We start from the raw sequence: 18,527 nt of genomic DNA, 5'->3' as shown, positions 1-18,527 counted from the left end.
TTATCCAGTTTTCTCTCTGATCGCTCACTGAGGGTGATGGTAGATGGCTCTCTGTCTTCTAACTTCTCCATTAATGCCGGTGTCCCCCAAGGTTCAGTTCTTTCCCCCACTCTTTTGCTCTTGTATATCAATGACCTTCTTCCATTGACTGGAAATCCTATCCATAGTTTTGCCGATGATAGCACATTGCATTCAACTTTCCATTTTGAGAAACCTTGTCCTACTCAATCAGCTTCAACTTCTCGAAAATCTGCTACCAATTCCTTAAATGCCGATCTTCAGGTAATTCTGCAGTGGGGCAAAGACAACTTAGTTGATTTCAACCCTTCTAAAACTCAGTCTTGTCTTATATCTCGCAAAAAGGATTCTTCTACTCCTATGCTTATCTTTAGTGACACTCCGATTTCTAGGCAAAATGATATATCTCTTTTGGGGATTACCCTGACTTCTAATCTCTCTTGGCACAAGCACATTACAAATATTGCTTCCTCTGCATCTAAAAAACTTGGTTTTCTCTTTCCCTCTCGGCGTTACTTTTCTTCCAAACAGCTTCTCACTCTGTATAAATTGCAAATTCGCCCTGCCATGGAATATTGTTCCCATATCTGGGGTGGTGCCCCCAAAACCTCTCTCCGGCTTCTTGATTCCATTCAGAAGAGGGCAGTTAGATTAATTAATGATTCATCTCTAACAGAGTCTCTCCACTCGCTTTCTCATTGACGCACTGTTTCTGCTGCATGCTTCTTCTACAGATACTTCCATGGGCCCTGTTCTTCTGAATTGGCTTCTATAATTCCTGCTCTCTCTTTCAAAACAGTCCGAACACGCGCCGCCAACATCCATTTACTGTCAAACTTCAAACTCGCAGAACCAACTTTTCACCTTCCTTGTTTATTCATTCAACTGCCGTTTTCTGGAACAACCTTCCTTCATACGTATTTCCTGAAAATTACAGTCTACAGAAGTTCAAGTCCAATGTCAATAAATATCTTCTTTCGTCTTCTCAACCTCCATCCCAAGCACGGTAGTACTATATCTTCTAATACCTCTCGTTTTTGATGTTTACATAAAAAAAAAAAAAAAAAAACTTCATGCAGTTCACACTCAGAGATATAGTGATTTTTCCTCAATTTATAGGAGGCTCCATAGCCAGGTGGGAAGGAGCAGCAGTGTGTAGCACACACTTCTTGATAAGACCGGGGTTCGAGCTCGTCCACCAAATACAAAGGATGCGGAAATGTGAGGGAATGACCACCACATATCTCGGAGCAATATGGCCTTAGTTGCTAATGCTCCTAAAAAAAAAAAACCAAACCAAACCAACCCCAATTTATACAGATGGTTCTAAATCTAATTCAAACGTTGGAGCAGCTGCAGTGTTTCTGGATACCGTTATTTCAATATCCCTTCCATCTGGATTCAGTATCTTTTCAGCTGAATTATATGCAATTAAACTGGCCTTACGAAATTTCTGTGCTGATCGATCTTTAAAATCTGTTAATTACACCGTTTTGCTTAGTTCAATCATGGCTTTATACAATTTCTCAGATAAATGTTCACCCTGTTATAGACGAAATATGAAGCATATTACTAAAAATTGAAGAACATCATCAAAAGGTCATCTTCTGTTGGATTCCAGCACATTCTGGTATTTTGGGCAATGAACTGGCTGATAAAGCTGCAAAAAATCCAACTAGCTTAGTCTTATTCGAGGTGAGCGGACGCACTTAGTCAGGCCCCTCAGTTAAGTGGTTTACTTTTGGATAGTGCTTTTAAATATTTGATTTATTTAGATATTGCTGGATTATTTTATTATAGGTTTTCCTGTAACAATTTGATTTTAATAATACAGTAAACCCCCGCTATTCGCGGTATCTGTATTCGCAGTCGCTGATTTAATATAAAATGAAACTTAAAAAAATGTGAATTTTAAAGCACCCTGAACATTTTCTGCCATTTTCCGTGGCTAAAATTATCTTTCCCGGTCAAAACAGCGCTCATTGGGTGGGAGAGAGGGGTGACAAAATCCCGGTGTGGATGTTTCTCGCTAATCCTTGTTCAGTGTGTGTTATGCGCTTGTCATGGAAGGTTTTGTCGTTTGCTTTTAATTTATATGCTTATAAATTGAATAAATTTATCAATTTATAAATTGATATGCTTACGAAATATGGCTACGAATAACAGGGGAAATGTGAAAAGATCAAAGAAGGTGATGACATTAGCGAATAAAATTGAGTTATTAGACAAAATTTCTAATGGTGAAAGTGTCTCCTCAGTGGCAAAACATTATAAATCAATGAGTCAACGGTACGATCAATCAAAAAATCGGAAGGAAAAATCCGCCATAGTGTCTGTGAAAACGCACTAATTGCTTCAAAAATTTGCTCTGTAACTAGTGTTGTTGAATTAGGAAAAAAACGGAAAAAGCTTTACATCTGTGGATAGAAGATCGAACTCAAAATAAAATTCCATTCAGTTCACTCATCATTCGTGAAAAGGCAAAACTCCTTTATCAACACTTTAGCGAAAATGGTGATAGCTCTGGCGGGATAAGTTTTTTTAGCTAGCAAAGGCGCTGGTTTGAAAGATTTGTTTGAAATTTCTAATAAATATTACATTTAATATTAAATTGTTTCTTATTTTCATTTCGATGCCGTATGCTTGCATTTCACTATGTACATAGTCGTATTATGAAGGTACATATAATACATACATAGACACAATTTTAGACTAGGTTTTCTTATATACTGTATTTCGTACTTTGGAACGGAACTCCTTTATTACTATGGGAGCCATAACTCAGTATTCCCATTTTCGGTATTCGCGGCATTTCTCAGGAACGTAACCCCCGCGAATAGCGGGGGTTTACTGTATTATAGATATAATTTTTTAAAATTGCTTTCATTGATATTTATTTAATTTTATAATGGTAGTTACGAGATGTGCCTTAAACACATCACAGGGTATAGTGACTCACACGGAAATAGCCGATTGAGATTTACGGGTGAGCCATGATTTAATCCGTTGTGGAACCTGTGGAATGTTTTCCAAGGTCGACCTGGTGACTAATCCTAGCTCACCTGGGGATTCTTTTCTTTGTGATCGATGTAAGGAGTGCACCGATCTTAAATTGCAATTTGGTGCACTGATGGAACAATTTGAGTTCCTGAAAAAACGGGTGCTTGCCCTCGAGAATAATGCATCTGGGAGCTCGACAGCAATCTACCAAGTGATGCCCACCTGATTCGAGCCTTAAAAATAGAAAAACCCAGTGCAAACTACTCTGGTTAAAAAGGACATTGTTTTATTAGGAGACTCCATTGTCAGGGAAAACGGGGAATATTTTTTGTAATAAGGATAGGTGGAGTAGAACTAGGGTATGTCTGCCGGGAGCAACTATTGATGATGTCACCAACAGATTGTCAGATTTTAAAGGGGGTAAAGAGAATATTATTATTCATGTGCGGACTAATGATATTAAACGTACACGATCTGACGATTTGTTGGAAAAATACAGGACCATGCTGAGGAAATGTCGCGAGCTAGGCCATAATGTCTATGTGTCTGCAATTCTGCCCAGACACGATAGGAGGGATTATATGTTAAAAGCCTTGTGGATTAAATCAAGACTTGAAAGACTCTGCAAGGCTTTAGGGGGGAAATTTCTATCAGCATGGCCCACACTTTTAGGTAGAAGGAATTTGTTTTGTAGAGACGGGATACACTTAAACAAAGGCGGTGCAAAAGTTTTTGCCAGTATTATTGAGGATACCTTAAAGGTTCAGGGAAACTGCTAGCTAGGGGGGATGTGGGTAATACTGACACGCATTTATCTGATAATATTGGTCAAAGTAACTCTTGCACATACTTAAGAGTTCTTATCTGCTTCCCCAACTGTACATATTATCTAGATGTTCTGGGGGCAGAAACTTTTCACGGCAGCGGGTAGCTAATGCCAGGAAAGAGAGCCTAAAAAACTTCAAGGGTTGTGTTAGGGTTGTTAAATTTACAAGAACAGTAAATCTTAATTGTTTATACAGTAATGTTAGAAGTGTCGTCAATAAAATGAGCGAATTCGAACTGCTGGTTAAAACAAGTAACGCGGACATAATAGGGATTACAGAGACATGGTGCCACCCGGAAATTGGGGTTGATGAGTTTCAGTATGGCTTGTATAATGTATTTAGGAAGGATAGGGTAGATAGAAGGGGTGGAGGGGTAATTCTTCTTATCAGAAGCAGCCTGAGTGCGACGATAGCTTTCCCGGATTCAGACATTTCACATGCTAGTATAGAGTCTGTATGGTGTGAGATAGTTGGAAACAAAGGTATAATGCGAGTAGGAGTAATCTACAGACCAGGTGATTGTGAAGATTATGACAAAAGCCTCTACATGCAAATGGAATGGGCAAGTAAGCGTCAATGTCTTATTATGGGTTATTTCAATTTGCCTCTAATTGATTGGAGTAAATGGGAAGGAAACTCGACATGGGGAACAAAATTTTTAAATCAACTAGATGACTGTTATTTGTATCAACATGTCAGGGAAAGTACTAGAGAAAAGAATATCCTAGACTTCATCATCACCCATGAATCAGATGACATAACAGGGCTGACAGTAGAGGAACCAGTAGCAGGAAGTGATCACGGAGTTCTACGGTGGATGATGATGAGAGAGGTAGCAGCAGTAAAAGGCAAAGGAATGGGTTTTAATTTCAGAAAAGCAAATTACGATGCCTTAAGGTACTACATGGCCTCTATTAACTGGGTAGATATCGTGCAGAGAATGAATACATTTGAACTGTGGTACGCTTTTAAAACATTAATCACAGATGCCTTGAATGCGTATATACCATTAAAAAAATACTCCACAAGGAGGGTTCCAAGTTGGATGAATAGCGAAGTTGCCACATTACTTGAGCAGAAAAAGGTGGCATGGAAAGGTTACAGAGCAATAAAAAGTACTGAAGCCTATAACAGCTACAAGGTGATCTGTAATAGAGCCACAGAAAAGGTTCGATAGGCAAAGGCAGTTTATGAGAAATCACTAGCAAACGGAGCAAAGAGGGGGGATAAAGAATTCTTCACATATATAAATGCCAAGAAGAGCAGGACAAAGCAGATTGGACCTTTACGTAAGGGAAAGGGGGGGGGATAGTATTAAATACACCAGCTGCCGTTGCAGATGAACTCGGCAGTTATTTCGCATCGGTATTTACAAATGAAAAACCTTTTGTGGCAATGGGAAATTGTGGGAGTGAAGTTAAAAAATATATAATTAATGATATTGAAATTTCGCAAGATTATTTAATGAAAAAACTTTCGAGCCTACAGACCAGTAAGGCTCCTGGAGTTGATGGAATATACCCTATAATCTTAAGGGAGGCAGCAAGTGAGTGCATTGAACCATTGAGGCTAATTATGTGAGCATCACTAGACTCTTGGGAGATTCCCTTGGATTGGAAAAGTGCAAATGTATCTTCCATACATAAGGGTGGCTCTAAAAGTGAAGTTGGACATTATCGACCTGTCAGTCTGACTTCAGTAGTAGGGAAAATCATGGAGGCAATGATCAGGGGTGGAATTCAGGATCATTTGGATTGAATTGAAACTCTCAAGGATACTCAGCATGGTTTTGTAAAGGGAAAATCATGTTTAACAAATCCAGTTCGCTGTTTCGAAAGGGTCACTCACGAGCTGGATTTAGGGAATAATTTCGACATTGTTTATTTAGATTTCAGCAAAGCTTTTGACTCAGTCCCACATGAGCAGTTGCTTTATAAGCTGGAACATGTTGGAATCACTGGGAAAATCCTTAGATGGATAGCAGGATGGCTTCAGGGCAGGAGGCAGAGGGTTGTGATAAATGGCTATTCCTCAGATTGGGTTGATGTAAGAAGTGGGGTTCCCCAAGGATCAGTATCAGGATTGGTGTAATCCTCACCAACCATCTTCACATGTATATTTAAATTGCACAAAATAAAAATTGGAGACATTACTTTCTGCCTAATCCTTGTACTTTTACTTCACTGCTGCAACTCTTATGAACTTGCATATTTTGTGAATTTTGCTATTCTAATTAATTTATGGCATATGAAAAATATTTTGTTTTTATTGCAGATCTTAATGATTTGCGCAGAGATTATCAACTCAGTTTTATTGCACTTTTGGCTAACAGTTTCATTAGGCTGTTTTACATTCACTTGCATTTGTAAACAAGGATGAAAATAATACATTGCTTGTCTTGTCATTTTTAGTCTTGGTAATGGCAAATGACACAAACACAAGCTTATAAAGCATCAGCCAAAAAAAAAAAAAAACAGAATTACTGTGTTACCTGTCCATCCCATCAAATAATTTGTCTTGTTCTTCCTTGATTTTGTTCTAACTGCTCACTTCCACAACAAATGAAAGTTTGTTCCAACAATCAACAACCTTCTGGCTGAAGGCAAACTTCTGCACTTCTATCATGCAACCATCCTTCCTCAATTTGAATTTGTCCCTTTACATGTAGTTTGAGCAAGAGGAAGAATTGAGTTTGCTCAATCCATTCAAAGCCTTAATCAGATTATCTCAGGTGCCTTGGCTCTAGACATTGCAGCTTGGAGAACTGAAGCCTCACTTGGTAAGACCACCTTTTTGTTCTCTTCACCAGTCTCATTGCCCTTTTCTGCACCCGTTAGTAGATCTATATCTTTCCTAAAATGAGGCTTCCAGACCTAAATGTAGTACTTAAGATATGCCCTAACCATTTCCTTGCACTATGGAATAATGACCTCCTTATCCCTGCTGGCAGAGTTCCTCTATATCAGGGCTGGCCAATGAGTCGATAGCGATCTACCAGTCGATTGCGGATTTAATTTCGGTCGATCACGACAAATTTTAAATATACAGTCATCCCTCGATTTGTGCATCTTGTGCAATGAAATTTTTGAGATGGTAAATCTCAGCACATTTTGAAGGAAAAAAGCAGATCGCATCACAAATTAAGTTGGCCACTCCTGCTCTATATCAGTGACAAAACCACATAAGCTGTCATGGCAGCCATCTGCACTGCTCAGAGAACTTCATATTTGATTGCACAATTACCCCCAGGTCTTTTTCATTTTTCATTACACTGAGTGTAGTACCACAGGTGGTACATTAATCTGGAATTACTGCTACTTATTTGCAGTACCTTGCATTTATCGGTGTTATACTTTAACTGTCATTTCTCAGCCCATGTGCATAATTTTCTAGATCTTGTTGCAGTAGCTTACCTTGATTACTGTTATTAACTACCCTGCCAATCTAAAAATATTTCTTGACTAAATGTCTAAGAGTATGAAAAGGTTGTTTATGCATGGGTAATGCACTTACATAATTTCTACTACCTAGGTAGTATGCATGCATCATTTATTTATATTTCATATTGTGAATACCTTCACAGCGGGTTGCCGAGGTATTGCACTGCTTTGAATAAGTAATGCTTCACCAGTGGAGAAGGCTAATGTTACTTATTCTCAGCAGACATCACCACCCAGACAGTGCCATCTGGGTGGTGGTATCTGCCAAGAATAAGTAACATAAACAACCTTTTTATACTCTTAGACATTTAATCAAGAAATATTTTTAGATTAAACCATGCACACCATCAAGCATCTCTCATATTGTGGAGTTATACTTCATAACTGGGTTGTTACTATTCTAACAACCTTTCACTATTCTCAACACCCACTGATGAGTAAGCCAACAAGCTTTGAAACAGTGCCGTCTGGGTGGTGGTGGTATCCGCCCAGAATAAGTAACATTAGCCTTCTCCACTGGTGAAGCATTACTTATTCAAAGTAGTGCAATACCTCGGCAACTTGTTGTGTCACAATATGAGATATAAATGATGCTTGCATACTACCTGGATATTAGAAATGACGGAAGTGCATAAATAACCTTTTCATACCCTGCTAATGTTTGCATCATCTGCAAACGTAGACATTAAGCCAGATATACCTTCATCAGTATCATAAATAAATATAGAAAACAACGAGCCCATCACTGAACCCTGGAGGATATCACTAATAACATTAGTCCATGAAGAGCAATGCCCATTAATAACCACCCTGTCTTCTCCCACTCAGCCCTTTCTTTATCCATAGCAGTAACTTGCCCTTAATGCTACACTACTCCTACAGCAGTTTTTTATGTTTGACAATATTAAAAGCTTTCCTGAAATCCCAGTATATGATTTCAAAGTTATTTTTTGCATCCAGTCCCTTTGTTACTGCATGATAATATCCAGTCAGTTTGGTTAGACAAAACTTCCCCCCCCCCAAACAAATCCATGCTGTGACTGTAGTATAATCACATTCCTGTCTAGATGGACCCACATTATTTTCTTAATCAGTGACTGCATTATTTTTCTTGGAACAGAAGTTAAACTAACACATCTGACATACAGCTTAGTGCAACTGCATCATTTTTGTATGCAGCATTATTTTCACAATATGAGATTTACTAAAATGATGCCAGTTTAGTTACCTTTTTTAGTGCTGTGTACAAAAGTGATGACATTCCACTAACCTATATGTCAGTAAACTTCTTTTCTTTTTTTTTATATGAAAACCCCAAACACAAGAGGTATTAGAACCTATAGTACTTAGTACCATACATGGGTTGGAGGTTAGGAAGACGAAAGAAGACATTTATTGACATTAGACTTGAACTTTTGTAGACTGTAATTTTCAGGAAATATGTATAAGGGAAAGTTGTTCCAGAAAATGGTAGTTGAATGAATAAACAAGGAAGATGAAAAGTTGGTTCTGTGAGTTGCAGTTGGACAGTAAATAGATGTTGGCTGCTGGTGGCATGTGTTCGGACTGTTTTTAAAGAGAGAGAGAGAGAGAGAGAGAGAGTGGGAATTATAGAAGCCAATTCAGAAGAACAGTGCCCATGGAAGTAGCTGTAGAAAAGGCATGCAGCAAAAACAGTACATCTATGAGACAGAGAGTGGAGAGACTTTTAGAGATGAGTCATTAATTAACCTAATTGCTCTCTTCTGAATGGAATCTAGAAGCCTGAGAGGTTTTGGGGACACTTCCCCAGATGTGGGAACAATATTCCATGGAAGGGTGGATTTGCGATTTGCACGGAGTGAACAGCTGTTTGGAAGAAAAGTAACGATGAGAGCGAAAGAGAAAACCAAGTTTTTTAGATGCAGAGGAAGCAGTATTTGTAATGTGCTTGTGCCGAGAGAGATTAGAAGTCAGAGTAATTCCCAAAAGAGATATATCATCTTGCCTAGAAATCGGAGTGTCACCAAAGATAAGTATAGGAGCAGAAGAATCCTTTTTGTTAGATATAAAACAGGACTGAGCTTTAGAAGGATTAAAGTCAACTAAGTTGTCTCTGCCCCACTGGAGAATTACCTGGAGGTCGGCATTTAAGGAATTGGTAGCAGATATTCGGGAAGTTGAAGCTGATTGAGCAGGGCAAGGTTTCTCAAACTGGAAAGTGGAATGCAATGTGCTGTCATCAGCAAAACTATGGATAGGTTTGTGGTCAATGGAAGAAGGTCATTAATATACAAGAGGAAAAGAGTGGGGGAAAGAACTAAACCTTGATGGACACCAGCATTAGTGGAGAAGTTAGAAGACAGAGAGCCATCTACCATCACCCTCAGTGAGCGATCAGAGAGAAAACTGGATAACCAATTACAAAAAAAAAAAAACAGTTGGCAAACCATAAGATAGAAGCTTGTTTAAAAGACCTTTATACCAAACACGATTGAAAGCCTTTGAGAGCGCCTCCGTAGCCAGTGGGAAGGAGCAGCAGTGTGTAGCACATGCTTCTTGATTAGACCTGGGTTCGAGCCCATCACCACCAAATACAGAGGATGCGGAAAGGTCAAGGGAATGACCACCGCATATTCCTGGAGCAATATGGCCTTAGTTGCTAATGCTCCTAAAAACCAAATAACAAACAAAAAACAAACACGAACAAGCCTTTGAGATGTCAAGAGTAACTGCTTGTGTTTCACCAACTTTTCTATTGAATTTGACCATAAATGGGTAACATAAGCCAGAATATCTGGCTTTTCAGAAATTCTATGCAGCATGAGGCTTTTTTTAAAATGCTTTAGGCTAACAGGTCTGTAATCACCCATATCACCTTTTGCTCCAAAGATCATTTCACATCACCTTTGTCCACACTTGATCCAAAGATTCATATCACCTTTTGATCCAAAGATCAAAAGGTGATACGAATCCAAAAATGCTCTCATAATTATGGCTGAGGTTTGCTTGACTCCATTTCTGCTTCTTTTAATATAATTGGATATCTCCCTGTTAGAGAGTGATAAACTTTTGGCATCCCCTTCCCAGAAGAAGTTCGGCCTTCATAGCCGAGTGGTCAGGAGCGGGGGTGCAGTAGCACACGCTCTTTGAGTAGTCCAGGGTTCAAGCCCCTGACTACTTGAATATGGTCGATCTGCCAACCCGCACTGGACCATCGTGGCAGATTATGGTCCATTTCCCTCAGCATGAATTGTTGAGGAGGCTTCCATCCTGCAAGAAGCAGCAGTGCGTAGCACACGCTTCTTGATTAGACAGGGGTTCGAGCCCGTCACCACCAAATACGGAGGATGCGGAAAGGTCAGGGAATGACCACCGCATATCCCCGGAGCAATATGGCCTTAGTTGCTAATGCTCCTAAAAACCAAATAAGAAACAAACAAACAAGCTTCCATCCTGCAGTGGGTTGATAATGGCTGCACATTACCTTTTTTCCCAGAAGAATTCCTCATGTGAATATAAATGCAAAATACCTATTTAGTTTGTCAGTAACTTGAGCAGGATCCTCGACTGTTAAACCATTGACATCAATTTGACTAATATGATTCAACTCCTTCCTTCTACCATTAATATAAGTTAATATAAATAAATTGTAAGTCTTTGCTGCATTTCTTTGCATCCTTTGCCAGTGACTTCTTGTAACCTGCCTTAGCTTAACTAATCTCCTCTGCAAATTGATTGTAGACTAGTTTATATCTACCTTAGTCTTCTGTATCACATGATAATTTATATGCATCCCATGCATTTTTCTGCTCTATTACAAGTCTCATCAGTTCATCTGACATCCATTTATATCTAAGCCTCGAGCAGTATAGCTATGAAAAGCCTAGTAGCTTCTATGATTACTTCCTTGAATGCTTCCCATTTAAAATTTGCTGTTGGTAGCATCACATTTGGTTCCACTGCATGGAATTTAAAAACTGTCTGAGGCCACTGTTGTCACACTTACAAAAACAAATGCCCTTTCCTATTTCCTTGACAGTGGTTATATCTTTAAATAAGTCCCACATCATTACACTATGATCACTGCCCACCCAGTGGGTGTTTTTATCTGCAGATTTTTAATACATCCACTCACTGCCAGATCTAGAATATTGCTTCGTCTTGTTGCCTCTTCAACATGCTGCTGCTGTAGAAAACAGTTATCTAATAAATCCACAAAAGCTGTGTGTGTGTGTGTGTGTGTGTGTGTGTGTGTGTGTGTGTGTGTGTGTGTGTGTGTGTGTGTGTGTGTGTGTGTGTGTGTGTGTGAGTGAGTGACCGACCAACTACAAGTTCCACTCAATATATGGAAAGTTAAAATCCCCCATTATAAGACATTCTGGTCTGCTTTGTTTTTCGGTATAATTGTTTATTATGCTTATCACAGCCATTAGGTGTACAACATAGTCATATTCTCATTTTCATGGTGTTTATATCACACCAAACTGACTCGATATTGCACTGGCCACCCGTGTCGACTGGATGTACTGCTTTAGATTCAAGATGCATCTTAACTAAGAGCATAGCCCCCCTTCTGTCCAGTCTTTCCTTTTTGTACACACTGTACTTACTCCCCATATTTAGTCCTGCATCCTTTTTCTTAGTGACACCATGTCTTCGATATCCCTACATTATCTGCATTTAATAATGTAATCAGTACTTCAAGTTTTCTCCGATTTATTTTTTTTGTTTTTGAGTAAAAGGTTTTTATATGGATACTTTCAGAAGTGAATTTTTTTACCATAGAGAGTAAAACAAATTAAGAAAAAATATTTATATATTTCTACATTTATAATCTAGGTGGACAGTAGACACCTGTGCACAGCCATCTATGTTATCAGAATTAAAAATAATAATAAATACTGCAACTGTTATTTTAATAATAGTAGTATTTATTATTATTTTTTATGACCTAGCTAAAAAATAAATAAAATAATAAGAATTAGAGAGATTGTTCTTTAATAAAGACAATTATTTCCACATGCCTGTAAATTTTTGCTTGAGTGCTGAAAAACTGAGATAACGTATCAGCAAATTTTCTGTTCTGAATATTTCTCTTTTAGAAGGTGAATGCACGGTTCCTCTCAAAACACCTTTCAAAGCCAGAAAATCACTTAGAACACCAAAAAGCAGAATAAAATTGACAAGTAAAAGCAAAAAGAAAGATGATATTCTTGATAAAGAAGAACCTTGTACTCCATATAATCTACGAAGAAAAATGAAAAAAGGTAAGAATTCATATTTTAATGATGATAAGATTAACTCTTTCCTGAGTGAGTTTCCTAGGTGTGTGTGTGTGTGTGTGTGTGTGTGTGTGTGTGTGTGTGTGTGTGTGTGTGTGTGTGTGTGTGTGTGTGTGTGTGTGTGTGTGTGTGTGTGTGTGTTGGACTCCCTATAATCAGTTTTCCATAGCATTGGGCTCTGTGGAGAAAAAGTTCTCACCAGATGAAATTTGGAAGTTTTTAAAAATGGAAACTCCATACATAAATGTTTAAATATTAATATCTTATTTTGACTTAATTTCCAAATAATTTGTCAAAATTCAAACCAGAATTTAAAAAAATAATAATAAAAAATAAAATGGTTTTTGAAAAAAAACTTGTTACTCTTTCCTATAAAAACAGTAATATCTTCTATGCCTATTTATATATCACATAATTTACTTTAATCAATTCTGGGCCTGAATTCCAAAGAACATCTTTAATTTTGACTTTTGTAAGCAAAAATTGGACAAAAACCAACAGGTATGATGTCCTCCTGATTTTAAAAACTATTTTCATGCTGTCATATTTTAAAACTGTGTCTACTATTAGTTGGAAACACAGATAAGTAAATTACAATATACAAAAACAACTGAAAAAGCATTGCCATTTTTTGTTCAGTTTCTATTTATCAAACCATGTCTACAGGTAAGCTGTATTATTTTGAAACAGCATGCCCTGATTTTGGTCACTAACTATCCTTCCTCCCTTTAAATATTAGCAAACTTTAATAGGCCCTTCCATTTTCCCTTAATATTAATAAGATTAATGACCCCCTCCCTGTCTTTAGCCAGCCTCTGATCTAACAAAAGACCTTATCAGTAATATCTGTTTTCTTGAGTTTATTTAATAGCCTTTCATGTGGAAACCATAGTAAAAGCTGAACTGAAGTCAAGGTAAATAATGTTGAAGTTTTCAAATGTCATAAAACATATGAACTCATATTCAAATGTTTTATGACTGTCAAAATTAACTAGATTGGTTAAGCAAGACTTCCCCCCCTCCACAAATCTGCTGTGATCTATATGGACATCATTCTTATCAAGATGATTCAGCATCATATCCTTAGTGACAGATCACATGAGCTTGCCCACCACTGAAATAAAGCTCACTGGTCTGTAGTTTCTCTTAATGTCTTTTGCACCACCTTTGTGGAGTGGGAGATAACAGTGCTCCTCCAATCCTAGGGTGGGGGTAGAAACTGGAGTCTGATGATCTCGTTAACATTAAAGCCCGTGTTGCTTGTTTGAACTTATTTCTGCTCCTCTCTCTCTCTCTCTCTCTCATATCAACATTCGATATAAACAAATCCTTATTTATTCCGATTTTGAGAGCTATTTGAAAATTGGATTGAAGGAAGGGTTTAATCACCAATTTGGTGATGTATGCCAAATGTTAGACTTTTCTCTCTTTTTAAATTTTTTTTTTATTTGTTTTTCAATTTTTTTTATTTTGAAATCATAGAACATGCAGCATTTTAGCTTATTGGTGAAACACTGTGAGCTACACAAGCATGGCTAACGGGTTGCACAGCCTGTGGGCTTCTAGTCAACAACCTCTGGTTTATATAAAAGATGGGAGTTTTGATAAATGATGAATAGAAGATGTATCCCTCCAAGAATGATTCAGTATTAGGATCAGGAGATTTAAAACAAATTAACAAATCCTATTCTATTTCTATTCCTTAGTCCAACTAAGGAAAGGAAATCACACAGAGCATCCCTTTTAGCATTGCTGTGATGCCAAACAACACAAGACTAAGAATAGCCATGGAAGAGAGACTCTATCGGAGAAGAAACTATCAATAAGTTGTGATTTGAGGTACAGTCTGTCCTCGTATAGCACGATAGTTGCGTTCCTAGAAATCCTCATGCAATGCAAAATCGTGCAATATAAACAACAGGCCCTATGGGAAAAGTAGGGTTAGGTGCCGACCACCCAAGATTGAACACACATTTGGAACCAAAACATTACCAAACACAATAAATAATCGGGTAATTTTAATCGTTATAAAATACTTACGTATTTTATAACGATTAAAATACGTAATAAAAATAATATTATATTATAATAAAGTATTTTTAGTATTTTTTAATACTAAAAAATAATTTTTTACGAATAAAATACGTATTTTATTCGTAAAAAAAATTATTATATTAAATAAAATAGTCGTAATAAAATACTTACGTATTTTATAATACGTAAGTATAAATTATAATACGTAAGTCGTAATAAAATATTGCTAATGCTTTTGCTTCTATCGTAAGCAAACTTGCTTTTTGTTTGATTTTCTATCCAAAGAGATGACAGCCATTCCATCTCTTCCAATTCTTTGTGTCTTAATCTAATGGATTTTAATTACACTTTGAGTTGTTTCCGCTATGAAAGTTGTTTTTATTTTCTCTGCATTCTTTGTAATTCTCGGCGTTGCCTCATTTAGGTCTGTAGCACGTGCAATATCACATGGTCTTTCATTTCGCTCAGAGCGTTTCACAATTTCATATTTTTTCTCTATCGACAGAAGCGGACTGGCCATAAGCATTACGGGGGAAACCCCGGTGGGCCAGAGGCCGGTGGGATTTTGGCCATAAACCGTAGTATGAAGCCACTATAAATTTTCCCGGGTAAGAATTTTTGACCCAGTCCGCCTCTGTTTATCGATATTGCTTTTTTTTTTCTCTCTCTCTGAATCTGCAGTGTCTTAGCCAGGACGCTTCCTTTTCACACCTTTTAAGTATTTTACTAATTTTTAGGGAATAAAGCACAATTACAAAACGAGGAGGCACGCTTGATACACATAAACAAAGCTGCGCGCGTGTAGCAACTGAATAAACAACACTGTAAAGGCCGAGATACACTATTAACACCTCACATTTTACTAAAACACATTTCTGGGGGTTACTACCATAAAACAATAAAAACAATTTCCAGTTGCGTTTCTGCTAGTGGAATCTGTTATAAACTGGTAGTAAACTCCATCTAATTGCATTTGCGATTATATCGATAGCTGGAATTGTGTTGGTTTTTACGTTATTATGGTGAAATGTGTTTCCCCTTCACTGATATAAAACACATAAATACATTTTCAGAATCTTCTTCGTTCCTATCGTGTTGCGTTCAGTTGGGGTGATTCCGCATTCGACTGCCATTTCTTGTAAACACAAAGGCGAATCGTGTATAAGCGAATTCGGTTCGTGTTATATAAGATAACGTTCCCCTATTTATAAATCGTGTATCATCGAATTCGTGTAATGTAAACACGTGTTATACGAGGACCGACTGTACTCAGAGGATCTCTAATATTAATTGTTGAATTTTGAAATTGTTGATGAGGGGTATGCAGTTGGAATTATAAGGGCTTTAGTAGGAGCTGGGTATGTATTTTAAAATTGAAGAATGCTGGTGTTATGAATATGAACTATCTGTCTGGTGCAGTGGTGTATTCTAGGAACCAAAAATAAAACAAAGCTCAAAAATTGAAATATAGGTTAAAATTACATAGGCATTAATTTTTGTACCCCTCCAATATGGTATTTGTTTTTTGATCTGCATCATTCATCAAAAACTGATTTGTGATCAGTAAACAGCAGTGTTCCTGCTGTTGTAACTTTTTTGATGTGTTCTGATTGGTGATTTTAACCAAGGAGTAACAGTCTTTGGTCAAAATCACTAAGCTGAGGTGTCTTCACTTTTAAGAAAGTTAGACTGGAAAAAGTAAATTAAAAAAAAAAAAAAAGTTAAAAGTGATTTGTGTTTGCAAATGGGGAACAATAACAGATCAGAAAGTCTCTAACAAAAAGAAAAATTATGACAGATATAAACATAAGTGCCACTTTTAAAGCCAAAGTCAGAGTGAGTGAGGACAAGCAAGATAAGTGATGGCTGAGAAAACTAGTAATTGAGATTCTGTTATGAAAATTAAGTGGAGCTCACAAGACTGCAGGTGGAAACATGCACATTTAAATTAGAAGTGAGCTCATGTTTGTTTCTGAAATGGCTTAAGAAACTTTTGGGAGAGGTTTAATTCTTTATTGCAGATAAGTTTGTTCCGTTAATTTTATATTTCATGAATTATGTAACTGATAAATATCAGTTAAATTGGAGTTTTAGGGAAATATGCATGATATACTGTATATACATTAGGTATATACCTAACTCCTTAACATTGTAAGGTCATGTCAGTGTGCCCATCTTCCCCTGTGTATACACTACAAGTACTGTATTAAAATATAAATGCACAAGACATAATATGATAAGAGCTTAAAATATACTATAAAATATTGGTGTAAATACACTATAGATAGCTCATAAAAGGAAGACTACAATTGTAGTGTAAAGGCATCAATTTAATTGTATCTCATTGTGACTACCTCCACAACGAGTTACAATGTATTGTACTACCTACTACCTTCACGACAAATTACTACCATGAATAAGTAATGCTTCATTAATAGAGAAGACTATTGTTACTTATTCTCAGAGGGCACCACCACCCAGATGGCACCGTTTCAAGGCTTATTGGCCTATCATCAGTGGGTGGGCAAGTACCCTGGTGTTGCAGTCATGCCAACCCAGTTGTGTTTTACTTATTTGAGGTAGTACAATGCATGGTAACTTGTTGTGAAAGTAGTCACAATATGAGATACAATGAAATCGTTGCCTTTACACTACGATTGTAGTTTCTTTTATGAGTTATCTATGGAGTATTTACACCTATACAGGAACTCCCCGACTTATGTAATACTCAACTTACGGAAATTCGACTTTACATTAAGTTTTTGCTGGCCGGTGTAAACTTAAAAAAATTGTGGAAACGTATTTTGCATCCCGTAGGAATAAATTGGAGGTATCGTGAAAATATCGTAATGTGAACCCAATAACACATTGTGTTGGTGTTTTTTTTTTTTTTTTAATTCATTCCAATTCCTTGGAAGTTGAAATTTCGTATTACCAAGCTATTTATCTCTCATTTTTATAATGGAAATTGCACTACACTTTCATCGTTATCATATGTTCCGCTATAAGAATACATTTTAAATGCCTTTGTGATATTTTTTTTTTAGCATGTGTCTGGAGGTCACGACCATAAAACAAAAACAATTTGCACTTTCCGGTGTATTGGGCTTTTCTGTTAGTGCATCTGATTATAAACTGGTAGTAAACTCGATCTTTTTGCATTTGCAATAATCCTGATAACTGCAGTTGTGTGGGTTTTTATTCTATTATGGTGAAATGTGTTCACTGAAATCTTCAATTATATAAAAAACAAATTTTCAGAAACTTCTCTTCATTCCTATTTATGTATTATAATGATGAAGAGAAAGTGACCAATGAATAGTGCAAGTGCTGGTAGTGCCAGGAAACGAAACAAAATTGATTTAGAAATGAAGATGAAAATTATTAAGAAGTATGAAGCAGGACAAAGTTTGTCATCTATTGCAAGGGAATTAGGTCTCACTGCTTCAACAGTGAATACTATTTTAAAGGACAGTGCACATATAAAAGAACATGTCAAAGGATCAATGCGCTTAAGATCAGCAGTGATGACAAAACAGCGTTCAGGTGCTATATTGAAGATGGAGCAGCTGTTAATAATATGGATGGAAAATCAGATTCAGAAGCGAGTGCCCCTGAGTCCAATAGCCATTCAAGCAGAAGCAACAAGTATTTATAAAGATATTAAGGATAAGTACGGCGAATCCCAACCCAAGTTTGTGGCAAGCAACGGGTGGTTTTATAGGTTCAAGCATCACGCTGGTTTCCACTACATTAAAGTATGCACTGAAGTCGCCAGTGCCAATTCTGCAGTTGCAGAGAAATTTTGTGATGTGTTCGAAAAAAATTATTGATGAAGGTGTCTGCCTTCAACGCAGCAAATTTTTAACGTTGACGAGACTGCTCTGTATTGGAATCGAACATACATTGCCAAAGAGGAAAATACAATGCCAGATTTTAAGGCA

General features: G+C 37.1%; 1 protein-coding gene across 1 annotated transcript in view; it reads left to right on the top strand.

Moving 5' to 3' along the window:
* Orc2 (origin recognition complex subunit 2) overlaps positions 1-18,527 on the top strand; it is a 122,701-nt gene that overhangs the window by 49,189 nt on the left and 54,985 nt on the right. The window contains exon 4 of the mRNA XM_090380663.1: positions 12,370-12,534. Within this exon, the coding sequence (XP_090236789.1) occupies positions 12,370-12,534 (165 nt within the window). The remainder of the gene's footprint in view (positions 1-12,369; positions 12,535-18,527) is intronic.

Source organism: Mastigoproctus giganteus, chromosome 9 (assembly GCF_048544385.1).
Source record: "Mastigoproctus giganteus isolate SK-2022 chromosome 9, ASM4854438v1, whole genome shotgun sequence".
NCBI lineage: Eukaryota > Metazoa > Arthropoda > Arachnida > Uropygi > Thelyphonidae > Mastigoproctus > Mastigoproctus giganteus.
The sequence above is the reverse complement of the archived record's forward strand: the minus strand, read 5'-3'. Positions and strand labels throughout refer to the sequence as shown.